This window comes from Lethenteron reissneri, chromosome 32 (genome assembly GCF_015708825.2).
Source record: "Lethenteron reissneri isolate LAM-NWPU_2019-01 chromosome 32, ASM1570882v1, whole genome shotgun sequence".
NCBI lineage: Eukaryota > Metazoa > Chordata > Hyperoartia > Petromyzontiformes > Petromyzontidae > Lethenteron > Lethenteron reissneri.
Window position 1 is genome coordinate 5,783,000 of NC_083810.1, and position 19,640 is coordinate 5,802,639.

The 19,640-nt window shown below is 54.2% G+C and overlaps 1 protein-coding gene across 2 annotated transcripts; it reads left to right on the plus strand.

Moving 5' to 3' along the window:
* Window positions 1-2,635: 2,635 nt before the first annotated feature.
* On the plus strand, window positions 2,636-19,183 carry C32H8orf48 (chromosome 32 C8orf48 homolog). Of its 2 annotated transcripts, none has more exons than XM_061564137.1 (4): window positions 2,636-2,703; window positions 5,458-5,666; window positions 10,369-10,521; window positions 18,404-19,183. In XM_061564137.1, exons 1-4 carry the CDS (start codon window positions 2,700-2,702, stop codon window positions 18,632-18,634), a joined length of 597 nt encoding a protein of 198 aa, XP_061420121.1. In that variant the 5' UTR covers window positions 2,636-2,699; the 3' UTR covers window positions 18,635-19,183. The 2 variants fall into 2 exon arrangements, with proteins under 2 accessions (XP_061420121.1, XP_061420120.1); XM_061564136.1 differs by lacking the exon at window positions 2,636-2,703 and adding an exon at window positions 3,502-3,659.
* Window positions 19,184-19,640: the final 457 nt, after the last annotated feature.

Here is a 19,640-nt window from a genome sequence, read left to right on the forward strand (position 1 = left end):
CTGTTTAACCGCAGGCTAGCAGATCGAACCCGGATTGGAACCCAGGAGGCAATCAGCGGTGTCGGCTCAGCGCGCTGACCCCCGAGTCACCGGGCCACGTTCCCCGTGTGGCCCCCAAGGCTCACAGTGCCAAGAGGTCGGAGGGGGTCACGTACAGCGCCGTTGGGTACCACCACGTCTCACGGCAGTGCCGCGCTCAGCGTTAGTAAACCGAGAAGACAGCACAAGGCACCAAGAAGGTCAAGTGGTCCCGGAATCATTAACAAATAGGGATATATTTCAGCTTAAATTCAGGTTATAATAAACACGACGAAAAAATAATATATAGTAATAATTCCATGTATACAGCGCTTTTCATCAAGGATATCAAAGCGCTGTACGGGACAGCAGCAACAGACACTCAGCATAAAAATAATTATATTATACATACATTTTAAGCATTTTTTTTTAAAATGAGCTAAACGTTTACTAAGCGGAAGCATATACGTAGTTTTTAAGGCGCGTTTTTAAATTGTCCACAGACTCATAAATCCTGATATCTCGTGGAAGAGCATTCCATAGCCTGGGGGTTACACGGGAATAATGAGCAGAAACATACAATGAATCTCTCTCGTCGAGTTCTATCATTCCACTGCTTATCTAACTCTTGTCTTACTGAGATTGTATTTATTGAAAGAGTGGTGGGGGTATGGGGTGCAGATAGAATTTCTTTAGGCCCAGAGTAGAATCGCCTTTTCCACAGAACCCGGGACACATTCTCCGGTCAGCATGAGGTCCATGGAACCTGTGTAGCAAGGCCGTAATTATAATATTGGGGGGGGGGCACACCCCCCCCCCCCAATATTCAAATATGCTCAAAATGTCCCCCCTAATATATTGCTATAAAAAAGTTATAATAATTGCTATGATATTTAAATAAAAACAATTTTCTAAACCTTGGCCACAATATCTGGCATTGTCTTCATATAAATCAATGCATAGATTGCTGTTTATATGAGTGTGGTTATGGTTGTACTTTATTAATCCCTAATTTCAAACATTACACACAATGAAACAAGAAATGGTTAAAAAAAGTTAAAACAGAGCAATGTAATACAATGCACTATTAGACATTATTGTGAAAAATAAAATAAAACGTCCATCCCATGTGTTAGTGAATTTTTTTATATTTTAGGCAGGAAATTCGTTTTCAAATTTAGATATTTTTCTCGGTTGGGACCCCCAGACCCCCTGGAAGATTTGGTCCCCCCCAATGTTGAGTCCATGGCTACGGCCTTGCTGTGTAGGTTATTGTTTTTTTACCCTTTTATCTGGCAACAAAACTGACACCTTTTTTACGAGGAGTCATGTTTGCATAGACCACAATACCTGCAGTCATAATACAAACAGAGTTATGTTTTTGTTTGCATTATGACTGCAGGTATTGTAGTCTATGCTAACATGACTCCTCGTAAAAAAAGGTGTCAGTTTTGTTGCCAAAAGGGTAAAAAAACAATTATCATATTTTTTTACTGGCAAATGAGGTTCCAATGGTGTAAATGCTTATCCCGAGCTCTTATACTCTGATGGTGCATTGTCTTTGAGTTGTGCGCCTTTTGGCGTCATCTGATCCATCACCATGTGAGACTAGGCTCTAAGGAAATCTGTTTCGGGTGTGGACCAATGCACTTCAAGGACAGTGCATACATTATCAGAGTTATGTTTTCTGTTTGCATTACGACTGCAGGTATTGTGGTCTATGCAAACATGACTCCTCGTAAGGTCTCATAGTGGTACTGCAGTGGTTCTTCTTAACCTGGGGTGCACGCCACCCCCTGGGGGTGCGAGATGCCCTTTCGGGGGGCGGGGGGTGCAAGACATGGAAAGATTTGTTTTGAAGGTAAATAATCGAGAACACAAGTTACTCAATGGGCACGTGATTGAGTGGAAGACTCAAGGTGGTCGAAATCACAGAGAAGACGGCAGAGAAGAGGCTGTGGGTGTGGTTCCGTCATGCGGGAGAGACGGCAGGAAAATGATGCGGGTCAGACGATGCGCGTGATGTAATTGGCAAGGAAAGATATGAAGAGGTCGGCAGAAGAGGTGGGTGGGTAGGGTCGAGGAGAAAGAGATGGCGCAGGGCGGGGCAGCGTGGAGAAGTTTGGCAAGGGCAGTGGAACAGCCCGACGACACGAGTGGGACAAACGCGTGGTAGAAGAAGTACAGTACAACTTTCTCTGTTTAATCAATCTCTATGCATTTAATCTAGATTTGAAGTCGATGTATTTTTTTATAGGTTGGCAAGGGCAATGGAACACCCCATACGAGTGGGACAACCGCATGGAAAAAGAAGAAGCCCTAAGTACAAATTGCTTTGTTTCATCAAACGCGACGTTTTTATTAAAAAAAAATGTTTTACGATTGAGACCCAATGGGGTGCCAGGTTGCAGTGGAGGTCACGGACCACTGCGGCGTTGTGTGCGGTGGGGAGGGCACACGGGGGGGGGGGGTAGGGGCACACGGGGGGGAGGGGCACACGGGGGGGGGGGAGGGGCACACGGGAGGGGGAGGGGCACACGGGGGGAGGGGCATACGAGGGGAGCGAGGTGATTGGTTGATTCTCCGAGGCCTCGGGTACCCAATCAGCCGAGGCCTCGCCACGGCTCGTGGTGACGTCACGCACAGGGAGCGCGACCCGGAACAGCGTGGAGCCCGGGACGATGGGTGAGTGAGTGGTGGGTGATGAGTGAGTGAGTGGTGGGTGAGTGGTGAGTGAGTGGTGGGTGAGTGGTGAGTGAGTGAGTGAGTGGTGGGTGAGTGAGCGAGTGGTGAGTGAGTGGTGGGTGAGTGAGTGAGTGGTGGGTGAGTGAGTGAGTGGTGGGTGAGTGAGTGGTGGGTGAGTGAGTGAGTGGTGAGTGAGTGGTGGTGAGTGAGTGGTGGGTGAGTGAGTGGTGAGTGAGTGAGTGGTGGGTGAGTGAGTGGTGAGTGAGTGGTGAGTGAGTGGTGAGTGAGTGAGTGGTGAGTGAGTGGTGGGTGAGTGAGTGGTGGTGAGTGAGTGGTGAGTGAGTGGTGAGTGAGTGGTGAGTGAGTGAGTGGTGAGTGAGTGGTGGGTGAGTGAGTGGTGTGAGTGAGTGGTGAGTGAGTGAGTGGTGAGTGTGGTGAGTGAGTGTGGTGAGTGTGGTGAGTGAGTGGTGAGTGAGTGAGTGGTGAGTGAGTGGTGGGTGAGTGAGTGGTGGGTGAGTGAGTGGTGAGTGAGTGGTGAGTGAGGTGAGTGAGTGAGTGGTGAGTGAGTGGTGGTGAGTGAGTGGTGAGTGGTGTGAGTGAGTGAGTGGTGAGTTAGTGGTGGGTGAGTGAGTGGTGGGTGAGTGGTGTGAGTGGTGTGAGTGGTGGGTGAGTGAGTGGTGGGTGAGTTAGTGGTGGGTGAGTGAGTGGTGGGTGAGTGGTGAGTGAGTGAGTGGTGGGTAAGTGAGTGGTGGGTGGGTGGTGAGTGAGTGGTGGATGAGCAAGTTGTGGATGAGCAAGTGGTGAGTGGTAGGTGAGTGAGTGGTGAGTGAGTGGTGGATGAGCAAGTGGTGGATGAGCAAGTGATGAGTGAGTGGTAGGTGAGTGAGTGGTGAGTGAGTGAGTGGTGGATCAGCAAGTGATGAGTGAGCATCTGAACCGTTTCGGAGCCTCCCGAGGTACATTCCGCTTCAAACGAGTAGTCAGTGCTGTGTGTAAACATCGCCACTGGGGAGACAAAGGCGGCCGAGCGTGGTGCTGGCCACCCACCCACCCCCTCGTGTGCCGTGCCGGCCTTCACAGACGCTCATTCACGGAAACTTGCCCCGACAGTCCGCCAAAGCCAGCCCAAGGACGCCTTTAAACGTGGCCGCAAAGAGCACCTAGCCTGGCACCTGACCCCTGACCTGACCCCTGACCTGGCATCTGACCTGACCCCTGACCTGGCACCTAGCCTGGCACATGGCCTGACCCCTGACCTGGCACCTAGCCTGGCACCTGACCTGGCACCTGGCCTGGCACCTGACCTGACCCCTGACCTGGCACCTAGCCTGGCACCTGGCCTGACCCCTGACCTGGCACCTGACCTGCCACCTGGCCTGGCACCTGACCCCTGACCTGGCACCTGACCTGACCCCTGACCTGGCACCTGACCTGGCACCTGACCTGGCACCTGGCCTGGCACCTGGCGTGGCACCTGACCCCTGACCTGGCACCTGACCTGACCCCTGACCTGGCACCTGACCTGGCACCTGGCGTGGCACCTGACCCCTGACCTGGCACCTGACCTGACCCCTGACCTGGCACCTGACCTGGCACCTAGCCTGGCACCTGGCCTGGCACCTGACCTGGCAGCTAGCCTGGCACAGGCGTCGTGTTGAATGGCGGCTGTTGGTCAGCGCCCTGTGAAGTTAGTGCGGTGCGGGGCCTGTAGCGTATGTTATAAAGGGGCCTTAAAAACACGTAAATATTAAAACACATAAATGTTTAACTTGTACAGTAAAGTAATGTATTTTTTCATTTGCTGTACAGCCAGATAATACGACAATTCGCTAACCTTAGACACCCAGTCGTTCGTAAAAGTTGAAGACGGTATGGTACTATAGTAATAGAGCAAGTGCAGAATCACTGAACCGGAATTGATAGCTTGAAAGCGTTTGGTGCGGGGCCCTTGAAAGTGCGGGGCCCGTAGCTACTTATGCAGCTACTACATATGTAGTAGCTGCATATGTAGCTACATGTGTAGCTACTTATGCTACTACACATGTAGCTACATGTGTAGCTACTACACAAGTAGCTACATGTGTAGTAGCTACTGGGATAATCCGGCACTGGTCTGCTATTCTTGTTGGTCGCCTCTCGTCGAATCTTGGCGGAGAAATATTTTCCGGAGTTCAGACCCGGGACAGGAAGAGACCGGATTCCATCCTCCCACACGGCGGGTTCCACCACGTTGCTCAGGGCGGGTTCGTGAAGGAGGAGAGCAATGGCCGTGGGAGCATAGAAGTACTGTACAGTACAATTGTATTTTGCTGCACTCTCCACCACGCAGACCCCCCAACCCTATGGCAACCTCTGTCCACGGTGGCCACAGGCCCCATGTCCTCCGTATCCCTGTCATCATGCCCCCCGTGTCCCCTACCCCGTGTCTCCAGTTGTATCCCCGTGTCTCCAGCTATGCCTCCGTGTCTCCAGCTATGCCCCCGTGTCTCCCGCTGTGTCCCCGTGTCTCCCGCTGTGTCCCCGTGTCCCCAGCTATGCCCCCGTGTCTCCCGCTGTGCCCCCGTGTCTCCCGCTGTGTCCCCGTGTCCCCAGCTATGCCCCCGTGTCTCCCGCTGTGTCTCCGTATCTCCCGCTGTGCCCCCGTGTCCCCAGCTGTGCCCCCGTGTCCCCAGCTATGCCCCCGTGTCTCCAGCTATGCCCCCGTGTCTCCCGCTGTGCCCCCGTGTCTCCGACTGTGTCCCCTTGTCCCCGCAGCGAACACGGGGTCTGACGCTGCCCTCTCCGCCTTCTGCCGGAGGAGCGTGGAGAGGGTGCGGCGCGAGAGCCAGGGTCCCAGGGGCAACGAGACCCCGAGAGGGGTCACGTGGACCCCCAGAGGGGATCCCGAGGAGGAGGAGACCCCTATCCCCGAGGTGCTGCTGCAGAGATTGCGTCTCGCCACGATGGCGGACGATGTGCGGCAGGTGAGGACGGGGTGTGTAGATGCAGATGGGGAGGCGCATGGGTGTTGAGGGACTGCCTGGTGTTGAGTGACTGTGAGTGACTGTGAGTGACTATGAGTGACTGAGTGACTGTGCGTGACTGTGAGTGACGGTGCGTGGTGTTGAGTGACTGTGAGTGACTGTGAGTGACTATGAGTGACTGAGTGACTGAGTGACTGTGCGTGACTGTAAGTGACGGTGCGTGGTGTTGAGTGACTGTGAGTGACTGTGAGTGACTATGAGTGACTGAGTGACTGTGCGTGACTGTGAGTGACGGTGCGTGGTGTTGAGTGACTGTGAGTGACTGTGAGTGACTATGAGTGACTGAGTGACTGAGTGACTGTGCGTGACTGTAAGTGATGGTGCGTGGTGTTGAGTGACTGTGAGTGACTGTGAGTGACTGTGAGTGACTGAGTGACTGTGAGTGACTATGAGTGACTGAGTGACTGAGTGACTGTGCGTGACTGTAAGTGATGGTGCGTGGTGTTGAGTGACTGTGAGTGACTGTGAGTGACTGAGTGACTGTGAGTGACTGTGAGTGACTATGAGTGACTGAGTGACTGTGCGTGACTGTAAGTGACGGTGCGTGGTGTTGAGTGACTGTGAGTGACTGTGAGTGACTGTGAGTGACGGTGCGTGGTGTTGAGTGACTGTGAGTGACTGTGAGTGACTGAGTGACTGAGTGACTGTGCGTGACTGTAAGTGACGGTGCGTGGTGTTGAGTGACTGTGAGTGACTGTGAGTGACTATGAGTGACTGAGTGACTGAGTGACTGTGCGTGACTGTGAGTGACGGTGCGTGGTGTTGAGTGACTGTGAGTGACTGTGAGTGACTATGAGTGACTGAGTGACTGAGTGACTGTGCGTGACTGTGAGTGACGGTGCGTGGTGTTGAGTGACGGTGCGTGGTGTTGAGTGACTGTGAGTGACTGTGAGTGACTATGAGTGACTGAGTGACTGAGTGACTGTGCGTGACTGTGAGTGACGGTGCGTGGTGTTGAGTGACTGTGAGTGACTGTGAGTGACTATGAGTGACTGTGAGTGACTGTGAGTGACGGTGCGTGGTGTTGAGTGACTGTGAGTGACTGTGAGTGACTATGAGTGACTGAGTGACTGAGTGACTGTGCGTGACTGTGAGTGACGGTGCGTGGTGTTGAGTGACGGTGCGTGGTGTTGAGTGACTGTGAGTGACTGTGAGTGACTGTGAGTGACTGTGAGTGACGGTGCGTGGTGTTGAGTGACTGTGAGTGACTGTGAGTGACTATGAGTGACTGTGAGTGACTGTGAGTGACTGTGAGTGACGGTGCGTGGTGTTGAGTGACTGTGAGTGACTGTGAGTGACTATGAGTGACTGTGAGTGACTGTGAGTGACTGTGAGTGACGGTGCGTGGTGTTGAGTGACTGTGAGTGACTGTGAGTGACTGAGTGACTGTGCGTGACTGTAAGTGACGGTGCGTGGTGTTGAGTGACTGTGAGTGACTGTGAGTGACTATGAGTGACTGTGAGTGACTGTGAGTGACTGTGAGTGACGGTGCGTGGTGTTGAGTGACTGTGAGTGACTGTGAGTGACTGAGTGACTGTGCGTGACTGTGAGTGACGGTGCGTGGTGTTGAGTGACTGTGAGTGACTGTGAGTGACTGAGTGACTGAGTGACTGTGCGTGACGGTGCGTGGTGTTGAGTGACTGTGAGTGACTGTGAGTGACTGTGAGTGACTGTGAGTGACGGTGCGTGGTGTTGAGTGACTGTGAGTGACTGTGAGTGACTGAGTGACTGTGAGTGACTGTGAGTGACTGTGAGTGACTGAGTGACTGTGAGTGACTGTGAGTGACTGTGAGTGACTATGAGTGACTGAGTGACTGAGTGACTGTGCGTGACTGTAAGTGACGGTGCGTGGTGTTGAGGGACTGTGAGTGACTGTGAGTGACTATGAGTGACTGAGTGACTGAGTGACTGTGCGTGACTGTAAGTGACGGTGCGTGGTGTTGAGTGACTGTGAGTGACTGTGAGTGACTATGAGTGACTATGAGTGACTGAGTGACTGTGCGTGACTGTAAGTGACGGTGCGTGGTGTTGAGTGACTGTGAGTGACTGTGAGTGACTATGAGTGACTGAGTGACTGAGTGACTGTAAGTGACGGTGCGTGGTGTTGAGTGACTGTGAGTGACTGTGAGTGACTGTGAGTGACTGAGTGACTGTGCGTGACTGTAAGTGACGGTGCGTGGTGTTGAGTGACTGTGAGTGACTGTGAGTGACTGTGAGTGACTGTGAGTGACTGAGTGACTGTGAGTGACTGTGAGTGACTGTGAGTGACGGTGCGTGGTGTTGAGTGACTGTGAGTGACTGTGAGTGACTGAGTGACTGAGTGACTGTGCGTGACTGTAAGTGACGGTGCGTGGTGTTGAGTGACTGTGAGTGACTGTGAGTGACTGAGTGACTGTGAGTGACTGTGAGTGACGGTGCGTGGTGTTGAGTGACTGTGAGTGACTGTGAGTGACTGTGAGTGACGGTGCGTGGTGTTGAGTGACTGTGAGTGACTGTGAGTGACTGAGTGGGTGAGTGACTGAGTGACTGTGCGTGACTGTGTGTGACGGTGCGTGACGGTGCTTGTCTGAGTGAGTGACTGTGAGTGACTGAAGGAGTGACTGTGAGTGACTGTGAGTGACTGTGAGTGACTGAGGGAGTGACTGTGAGTGACGGTGCGTGATGGTGTGTTGAGTGACTGTGAGTGACTGTGAGTGACTATGAGTGACTGTTAGTGACTGTGAGTGACGGTGCGTGACTGTGAGTGACTGCGTGACGGTGCGTGGTGTTGAGTGACTGAGTGAGTGACTGTGAGTGATTGAGTGAGTGACTGTGAGTGACTGTGAGTGACTGAGTGAGTGACTGTGACTGACTGAGTGACTGTGTGACGGTGCGTGACTGTGAGTGACTGCGTGACGGTGCGTGGTGTTGAGTGACTGTCAGTGAGTGACTGTGAGTGACTGCGTGACGGTGCGTGACGGTGCGTGACTGTGAGTGACTGAGTGAGTGACTGTGAGTGGCTGAGTGACTGAGTGACTGTGAGTGACTGCGTGGTGTTGCGTGACTGTGAGTGACTGCGTGACGGTGCGTGGTGTTGAGTGACTGAGTGATTGTGAGTGACGGTGCGTGATGGTGTGTGGTGTTGCGTGACTGAGTGAGTGACTGAGTGAGTGACTGTGAGTGACTGCGTGACTGACTGTGACTGTGAGTGAGTGACGGTGCGTGACTGAGTGACTGAGTTAGTGACTGTGAGTGACTGTGAGTGACTGAGTGAGTGACTGAGTGAGTGACGGTGAGTGACTGTGAGTGACGGTGCGTGATGGTGTGTGAGTGACTGTGAGTGACTGAGTGAGTGACTGAGTGACTGAGTGAGTGACTGTGAGTGAGTGAGTGACGGTGCGTGGTGTTGCGTGACTGAGTGACTGACTGTGACGGTGCGTGACGGTGCCTGGTGTTGCGTGACTGAGTGACTGAGTGAGTGACATGACTGAGTGACGGTGCGTGACTGAGTGAGTGACTGTGAGTGACTGAGTGAGTGACTGTGAGTGACGGTGCGTGACTGAGTGAGTGACTGAGGGAGTGACTGTGAGTGACTGAGTGAGTGACTGTGGGTGACTGTGAGTGACGGTGCGTGACGGTGCGTGACTGTGAGTGACTGCGTGACGATGCGTGGTGTTGAGTGACTGAGTGAGTGACTGTGAGTGACTGAGTGAGTGACTGAGTGAGTGATTGAGTGAGTGACTGTGAGTGACTGTGAGTGACTGAGTGAGTGACTGTGACTGACTGAGTGACTGTGTGACGGTGCGTGACTGTGAGTGACTGCGTGACGGTGCGTGGTGTTGAGTGACTGAGTGACTGTGAGTGACGGTGCGTGGTGTTGCGTGACTGTGAGTGGCTGTGAGTGACTGTGAGTGACGGTGCGTGACTGTGAGTGGCTGTGAGTGACTGTGAGTGACGGTGCGTGGTGTTGCGTGACTGTGAGTGGCTGTGAGTGACTGTGAGTGACGGTGCGTGGTGTTGCGTGACTGAGTGACTGACTGAGTGCGTGGTGTTGCGTGACTGAGTGAGTGACTGTGAGTGACTGAGTGAGTGACTGTGAGTGACTGTGAGTGACGGTGCGTGACGGTGCGTGACTGTGAGTGACTGCGTGACGGTGCGTGGTGTTGAGTGACTGAGTGACTGTGAGTGACTGCGAGTGACGGTGCGTGGTGTTGCGTGACTGTGAGTGACTGTCGAGTGACTGAGTGGGTGACTGTGAGTGACTGAGTGTGTGGTGTTGCGTGACTGAGTGAGTGACTGAGTGAGTGACTGTGACTGTGAGTGACGGTGCGTGACTGAGTGAGTGACTAAGTGTCTGAGTGACTGAGTGTGTGGTGTTGCGTGACTGAGTGAGTGACTGAGTGAGTGACTGAGTGACGGTGCGTGACTGACTGAGTGCCTGGTGTTGCGTGACTGAGTGCGTGGTGTTGCGCGACTGTGAGTGAGTGACTGAGTGACTGACTGAGTGACTGAGTGAGTGACTGCGTGACGGTGCGTGGTGTTGCGTGACTGAGTGACTGAGTGAGTGACTGACTGAGTGCGTGGTGTTGCGTGACTGAGTGACTGAGTGACTGAGTGACTGAGTGAGTGACTGAGTGCGTGGTGTTGCGTGACTGCTCCCCAGGCGAGCACGCTGCAGCTGCACGTGCCAGCGAGCTGCTCCGCGTGCCGCGACGCTGCCGCCGCCCTCGCCCGACAAGACTTTGTGCGGCGGAGATGGTCACAACTCCAGGAGCGCAGACTCCAGTGGGAGATCGAGGGACATCTCTACACGAAGGTGCACCTCTAAACACTCACACACACACCTCGGCACACAGAGACAAAGATCCCTCGTATATATCGTTTGACAAACTGTTGGGGCAAGAGCTGTTGGCGAGTTTTCGCGGCGCTGATGGTAAGGACCCGTCTCATGGTCGCATGCTGCAGGTTCAGCGGTAGTGTCTCCCACTGCCTGTCAGAGTGGCCATCAGTCACCAGATCATCACCATGCATAGCATGGTCGACCAGTAGGGAGCCATCCCTTGACCGCACCACGCCATCGATCAGCCTCCCATTGCATCTGCACCAGATCGATATTCCACCGGTACAGCCGTGGAAAGCGTCTCAAACGATGTGGTCAAAGATGTTAAGTTGTGTATGGGGCCAGAGGACATCCCTGTCGCACCCCAAGGTGATTGGGGAATGGCTTTGACGTAGATCACGCAGCTTTACCTGGGCCTGCCCACCATCACAAAAGGTCCTTAATGATTGTGAGCAGAGTCGTTTGAGACTCCAAAAGCATGAAGAACAACCCAAAAGCCCTGGCCTATTCATGGTATCATAGGCCTTGACCAGGTCAATAGAGCAGAGATGTAGGTCCTGTTGAAATTCTCTACACTTCTGCTGCAGCACACAGAGAAAATGGTGTCCGCCAAAACCGCTCTGGTCTGAAACCACATTGGAGCACCGCAACCCTCTCCTCGGCGTGTCTGGCAAGGTGATGTGGAATAACCCTTGCCATGACCTTTCCCGGCATACTGAGGAGGGAGATGCCTCGGAAGTTGTTGCAATCTGTGCGATGACATTCTCGCTTGCATCCTTCCAATTATATGGAACCCATCCTGCGGACCAGACCATTGCAATGATATCACATGGGGACATGGGGAAGTTTGCACACAAATGCCACCCCTCCCCCAGCAATTTGCTTCAGAGGTCATCTCTACCCGACGCTTTATTTGGTTTCAAACTCCGGATTGCCTTTCGCACTTCATCAACAGATGGCACACCAGCACTCGCAGGGAGTGGCTACTTCCTCCAACACGTTTAGCCTCGCCAGCACCAGCAGGGTCAACCCCACCTCGCCCGCTTATCCTCGGCAGATCTGCTGTGAAAGAGTTCTCGGGGGGCGGGGGTCGGAGATCAATTTTGCTTAAGAGGTGTGTTGCTGCAAGTCACTTTTTTGACGGAGTCAAACAGTGACTTGTCATCACAGGCTACCGAGTCAGTTTCCATTTCTTCAGCGGACCCGCGACCGCCACTCATCCTCGCAGTGCCGCACGCTTCTCCAAGCCACCGAGCGAAGGGCTGCGATGAAACTTCTCGGATGTCGTCGCGCGTTGGGAGCGGGGCCTGCCGCCTCCGCTAGCCAGGGCCACTGGGGAGTTCTGGACCGCTGTACCCCAAATGCAGCCGTTGCAGCTGCATGAACCTCTCAATTTCCCCTCGGCATTAGGAGGAGGAGGGGGAGGGGGGGTGATGCCAACCCCAGCTGCAATTGATGATGACATTCTCGCTTGCAATCTACATCGGCAGCGAGCTGAGATCACGGTCACGGTGGGTTTGAACGTGGTCCCAGGCGGACGCCCATCACCGCAGTGGAAGAATGGCAGGCGCATCCTCCAGATGGTAAGCTGATGATCGGTGGACACATCAGCTCCACGGTGGGTCCTGGTGTCAAGGACATTGGCCCGCATACGCTTTCCCCGTCACTATCTAGTCCAGCAGATGTTCTTGCTCGGACCCGGCGCGCGTTCGCACGCAACCCTGTACACCGAAACGCACGGCGGGCAAAGTGCATGTGGCAGGAAAACGATGCGATCGTGAAGAGGAGGAGGCTGCGATGGGTGGGACACGTGTGGATGCGTGGTGGAGGAGGAGAAGGAGAGCACGTTGTCGGGATGCGCATCGGAGAGGCGGTGGTGGTGATGCTGACGCTGTCGACACTGTCCTTGGGCATCGGGTTTCGACATCCAGCAGTTGATGAACCTAGCAGAAGGGGTGGTGGTGGTGGTGGTGAGATGTGGTGAAATCAACAGAATTGGCCGTGAAGGCTTCTTTACTCGGACACTTGACGTGGGCTAGATGTGGCCACGGTACCTGTCCGGGACGGTGGCTTCTCCCGGCTTATCGAACCGGCGGCGGTGCCCGTCCGCCGAGGCAGGCCCGCACGGCCGGTATCGCGGACCTGGTCTGGTGGTGCGGTGGCTCTGGTGTGGTCGGAGTGGTTGTTGTGGCCGGAGGTCTGAGCAGATGCCGGCCCTGATAAGCGGCCCGGCCACCGTGTTCTGGGAAACGACTCGAGCCGCACGTGGAAAATACCGCCTCGGCTCTGCTGCTGCCGCCCGATCGCACGGCACAAACACAACGCGAACCTTCAAAGGGCACCGGCCCCTAACAACAAAGCACAGTCCGGGTTCCTTGTGCCTTTTGGTCCACGTATTGATCTGTTAATGAATTAGTACGCGGACCGTTCTGCGTTTCCGCTAAGAAGTCGTTTCACTCCGTTAGTCCGTGCGCGCCCCTGCTCCCGCGTGGCAAGGCGGCTCACGAGACAAAGGTATCCCACGTAGCCTTTAAACACTGCTGGGGCGAGGGCTGTTCAGCGAGTAGCACCTATGAAGGCCGTCAATGGCACGCGAGGTGGTAGGCGGCCAACACCAAGCCTGGCTGCCTTTGTCTCCCCAGTGCCGATGTTTACACACCAGGTACTCATTTAAGGCTGAGCCTACCTAGGGGAGGACCAGGGCAGGTTCATATATTCGACATTGTTATTGTAGCTGCTGTTTAGTTGTCCTTGTGTCACCTCCGATTAGCACGGTTAGCTGCGTGCGGTGTGAAAGAAGTTCAACATGCATACATACATGGTCATGATCGGAAAAATGATTTGGGTTGTTGGGTTTGGAGCGCAGTGTGCTAACCACTGCGCTACCGCTCCCGAGAACAACACACACACCCACTCACTTGACCACCACACTGCAGGTCACAACAACCCACCCACCCACCACTCACTTAACCACCACACTGCAGGTCACAACAACCCACCCACCACTCACTTGACCACCACACTGCAGGTCACAACAACCCACCCACCACTCACTTGACCACCACACTGCAGGTCACAACAACCCACCCACCACTCACTTGACCACCACACTGCAGGTCACAACAACCCACCCACCACTCAATTAACCACCACACTGCAGGTCACAACAACCAACCCACCACTCACTTGACCACCACACTGCAGGTCACAACAACCCACCCACCACTCACTTGACCACCACACTGCAGGTCACAACAACCCACCCACCACTCACTTAACCACCACACTGCAGGTCACAACAACCCACCCACCACTCACTTAACCACCACACTGCAGGTCACAACAACCCACCCACCACTCACTTAACCACCACACTGCAGGTCACAACAACCCACCCACCACTCACTTAACTACCACACTGCAGGTCACAGCAACGCACCCACCGACCACTCACTTAACCACCACACTGCAGGTCACAACAACCCACCCACCCACCACTCACTTGACCACCACACTACAGGTGTGGTGTATGGTGCAAAAGAAATTCAACATGCATACTCTCTCTGCTTTTTAAATCCTTTATATTAAGTTCGCGTGCTTGCTTGCTTGCGTGCTTGCTTGCTTGCTTAGGACCGTGCAAATCTTTCGGTCGTTTTTTAACCCACTTCCCGTGATCCAATCGAGCTGACATTTTCCACACAGACTCGTTGTGCCAGACAATTATTGTTCGTGAAAAAAAATTCCCAAAATGTTACACTTTTTAGGCAAAAAAAATATATTTTACATATATTCAAATAGAACGCATTCATGGCTTTGGCTGAACGTCAGTGTAAGAGCCCAGAGCGTAACCCCTCCACAGGCCGTGGTGGAGTAGCGCAGTTGGTAGCGCCCTCGCTTCCCATGCCAAAGGTCGCGGGATCGATCCCCGCGTCCTCCACAGGCGAATATATTTTTAAATCCTTTATATTAAGTTCGCTTGCTTGCTTAGGACCGTGCAAATATTTCGCTCGTTTTTTAACCCACTTCCCGTGATCCAATCGAGCTGACATTTTCCACACAGACTCGTTGTGTGTGACAATTAATTTTCGTGAATTTTTTTTTCCTAAATTTTACACTGTTTAGGGAAAACAAATTAAATATGTAATTACCCATTGCTTAATACTGGCAGACAATCATCTGACCCATAGATTGCAGCCATCTCAAGCCAGAGGACGAGAGAACTCTAGCCGCCACGCATATAAAGGATTTAGAGTGAAAAACTTTGTTTTTACGGGTTTACTTGTTTCCCTTGCACTGCTCCTCTCTGTTACCAACAGCACTTGCCCCCAGTGGTGTGTTAAAGGCTCCACAGGGGACTTTGTCATTGTGGTGCATGAGGTCTGTGTATGTGGGAAAGTCTTTGTGGTGGGCGAGTGTATGGGGTGTGTGAGTGTGTACGTCTCTGCGTGTGCTATGTGTGATTTTTTTGGTGCGAGAGTGGAGTGTTGTTTGTGTGCGTGCGCGCGTGCCGGGTGTGTAAGTACATGTTTCTGTGCATGCAACGTATGCGGTTTGTCGCGTACAAGCGTGGCTGTGTGTATGCACGCTTTGATGTGCATGTGGCACACGTGTGGGGTGTGAGTGTGTGACGTGCGAGTGTGTGGTGCATGTGTAATGTAGCTCTCGGAGACACCGCCTTGTTCAGTAATATGTATATTTGTTGTGAATGAAGTCCGCCGACTCACTGATAACTTAACGAGTAACCGCGAGTTGACTATACACAGCTGGGTAACTCCTGTGACTCCACGCGACGCTCCCCATGGAGCTGGCTGACTACACAGGAGCGGATGCGTAGAAGTCACAGAGACAATATGTAACTCTAGCCTTCCAAGACGACACGGTGCCTGATCCAGGACGATGAAGACGACCCGCTCCGAGATGACGACGACGACGACAGAGCCCCGTTCCACGGCGGCTTTTATCCACCCCTCGACCCGGCCACAGCCCTTTTCTCGAACTCTCTCCCACCTCGTCTGGGCAGGTCTGTCCCTGTCTCAATGATTATTTACGACCACTCAGGTCCCGTGCTGTCACTTGGAGCCCAGTTCTTCAAGTGACTGCTGCTGTGTAAAACCCAGTTGGGTGATTTGCAGTGGATTTTTTTCATAATTGGGATTTTTTGTCGATACCCGGTTTGTGTGTTTAAGTACGAGAGGAAACCGGAGAACCTGGAAAAAACTCGTGCAGAACAGGGGGAGATCACACAAACTCCACACACTCTCTCACCCTCACTCACTAACACGATGCGGTAGAACAGGGGGAGATCACACAAACTCCACACTCTCTCACCCTCACTCACTCACACGATGCAGTAGAACAGGGGGAGATCACACAAACTCCACACACTCTCTCACCCTCACTCACTCACACGGTGTGGTAGAACAGGGGGAGAACACACAAACTCCACACACTCTCACCCACACTCACTCACACAGTGCGGTAGAACAGGGGGAGATCACACAAACTCCACACACTCTCTCACCCTCACTCACTCACACGGTGTGGTAGAACAGGGGGAGATCACACAAACTCCACACACTCTCTCACCCTCACTCACTCACACGGTGCGGTAGAACGGGGGGAGAACACACAAACTCCACACACTCTCTCACCCTCACTCACTCACACGGTGTAGTAGAACAGGGGGAGAACACACAAACTCCACACACTCTCACCCTCACTCACTCACACGGTGCGGTAGAACAGGGGGAGATCACACAAACTCCACACACTCTCACCCTCACTCACTCACACGGTGCGGTAGAACAGGGGGAGATCACACAAACTCCACACACTCTCTCACCCTCACTCACTCACACGGTGCGGTAGAACAGGGGGAGAACACACAAACTCCACACACTCTCTCACCCTCACTCACTCACACGGTGTGGTAGAACAGGGGGAGACCACACAAACTCCACACACTCTCTCACCATCACTCACTCACACGGTGTAGTAGAACAGGGGGAGAACACACAAACTCCACACACTCTCTCACCCTCACTCACTCACACGGTGTAGTAGAACAGGGGGAGACCACACAAACTCCACACACTCTCTCACCATCACTCACTCACACGGTGTAGTAGAACAGGGGGAGATCACACAAACTCCACACACTCTCTCACCCTCACTCACTCACACGGTGTAGTAGAACAGGGGGAGAACACACAAACTCCACACACTCTCTCACCCTCACTCACTCACACAATGCAGTAGAACAGGGGGAGAACACACAAACTCCACACACTCTCTCACCCTCACTCACTCACACGGTGCAGTAGAACAGGGGGAGATCACACAAACTCCACACACTCTCTCACCCTCACTCACTCACACGGTGCAGTAGAACAGGGGGAGATCACACAAACTCCACACACTCTCTCACCCTCACTCACTCACACGGTGCGGTAGAACAGGGGGAGAACACACAAACTCCACACACTCTCTCACCCTCACTCACTCACACGGTGCGGTAGAACAGGGGGAGATCACACAAACTCCACACACTCTCTCACCCTCACTCACTCTCACGGTGCAGTAGAACAGAGGGAGATCACACAAACTCCACACACTCTCTCACCCTCACTCACTAACACGGTGTAGTAGAACAGGGGGAGAACACACAAACTCCACATACTCTCTCACTCTCACTCACTAACACGGTGCGGTAGAACAGGGGGAGAACACACAAACTCCACACACTCTCTTACACTCACTCACTCACACGGTGTAGTAGAACAGGGGGAGAACACACAAACTCCACACACTCTCTCACCCTCACTCACTCACACGGTGCAGTAGAACAGGGGGAGAACACACAAACTCCACACACTCTCTCACCCTCACTCACTCACACGGTGCAGTAGAACAGAGGGAGAACACACAAACTCCACACACTCTCTCACCCTCACTCACTCACACCGTGTGGTAGAACAGGGGGAGAACACACAAACTTCACCTAAACAAAAACCCAGGGCCCTTTTTGCCACCGGTGCGGCACCACCGTCACCCTGCTGCTCGAGTTGTTTGACGGTGACACCACGTGACTCGACGTGCGGTGCAACGGAGCAGCTTGGAGGGGCTCGGCACTTCCACCGGCGCGGCGGGGAAACCGGGCGCGGCGTGGATGGCGGCTCGTGCCAGAGCCACGGCGCGGTGGCCAGGGTCGATCTGGGGGCCACGGGACGGCGGGGGCGAGCGCCCTGGCGGGAAGCCGTGTCGCGGTGTCGCGGTGACTCGGGGTTACATTCACGTCGGAGTGAACGCGCGTGCGCGTGCGTGTGTGTGTGCATACTTGTGCGTGTGTGTGCACATACGTGTGCGCATGTGTGCACGTACGTGTGTGTTCGCGTGCGTGTGTGTGCGTGTGTGTGCGCGTGCGTGTGTGTGCGTGTGTGTGCGCATGCATGTGCGCGTGTGTGTGTGCGCGTACTTGTGCGCATACGTGTGCGTTTGTGTGCACGTACATGTGTGTGCGCGTACGTGTGTGCGCGTACGTGTGTGTATGCTGAGCCGTAGTGCAGCGGTTAAGGCGCTGCGCTGCGAACCTGGCAGCGCAGTTCGATGGCCGCTCAAGCCAACCCCAGTGGCTATTATCTGACCCGGTCCGGGGCCTCCCCTAGGTCGACTCAGATTCAAATGAGTACCTGGTGAGGTGTGCAGACATCACTACTGGGGAGACAAAGGCGGCCGGGCGTTGTGCTGGCCACTCACCCCTCGTGCACCATATCGCCCTTCTTAGGCGCTCGCTAACAGCACTTGCCCCTACAATCTGTTAAGCTTATACGGGGAATCTTTGTCTTTGTGTGCGCGCCAGGACTCGCTGTCTCTCATTGGGGTCATTCACGAGGGACTGCCCCGCCCCTCTGCACCCCCGGAGGTCATCTGGGGTCAGCTGAAGAGCAGAGAATCCTCACGGAGAGACCTGAAGGATAACCCTGATAGAGAGACCCCCAGAGAGAGGAGAGACCCCCAGAGAGAGGAGAGACCCCCAGAGATAGACCCCAGATACAGACCCCCCAAGCAGGACCCCCGAGAGCCCAGCTGATAAACAGCAGCCCCCCCCCCTGGTCGCCTGGTCACAGTTGCGACGTCCTTCACCCCGTGTGAAGGGTCACGGAGGTCACGATCCCCAACCTCGGGTACAGAACCGGTCTGTGCGGTGACACCACTGAACGATCCAGCGTGGTGGATCAGTGCAACTGCCATCGTGGTGGGAGTACAACAAGTGGGTTCTGAAACCCGTTTGTGCGGCCCTGAAAGTGTTATTTCCTCGTGCGTCAGTGGTGAGTGCCCTCCGCTCTCCGCACTCCCCTCGCACGCGCAAAATAATCGAAGGTTGCTCGATTTGGATCGAACAAACTCATCCCCCCACGGTGGCAAGACCCCTCCTTGAAAGAGCGCCTCGCGACTTGGTCGATGGCTACCTGGAGAAATTGATGGCATCGTTCGACTTCTCCGTCGTGCATAAACTCTCTCTCTCTCTGTGGCCAAATGCAAATATTCGCAGAACTCCGTTCCGTCTCCATGTCGACGATCACTGTATTCATCGCCGGCTCTGCGCACCAATGTTATCACAATAAAGAAGCTGCCTTCCTCCGCATAGCAACGCTGTTGTGTTTGTGTACGCATCCCATCAGCAACGCGGCCTTTTTGTGCGAGTTTAAAAATGTGTTTTTTCTTCAGCAGCATCGGTTCAACGCGAGCGACCTCTGGACCGGCTTCTCAACCTCCTGGGCTCTGCCGGGCTGCCCGCCCGCCCGCTGTGATTGGCAGCAGCGCCCTCGCGGTGGCGTGGTCACGTGGCCACTTTGGGGGCTCTCTCGTCGTGGGACTCCCGGGATTTGGGGGTGTATGTGGGGGGGGGGACACGGTGGGGGTTGGGGGGGAGGTGCTGTGACCCGAGGAGCCCCCCCCCCCCCCGGTGCAGAGCTGTGACCCCCTTTGTGAACAGCAGGGGTCGCCCTTCCCATCCACGAGACGAGCGGGGCCCGAATCCTGATCGGTGTGGCCGCTCGCGCCCTGCAGGCTCGCGTTGGGCCTTGAGGTGGCGC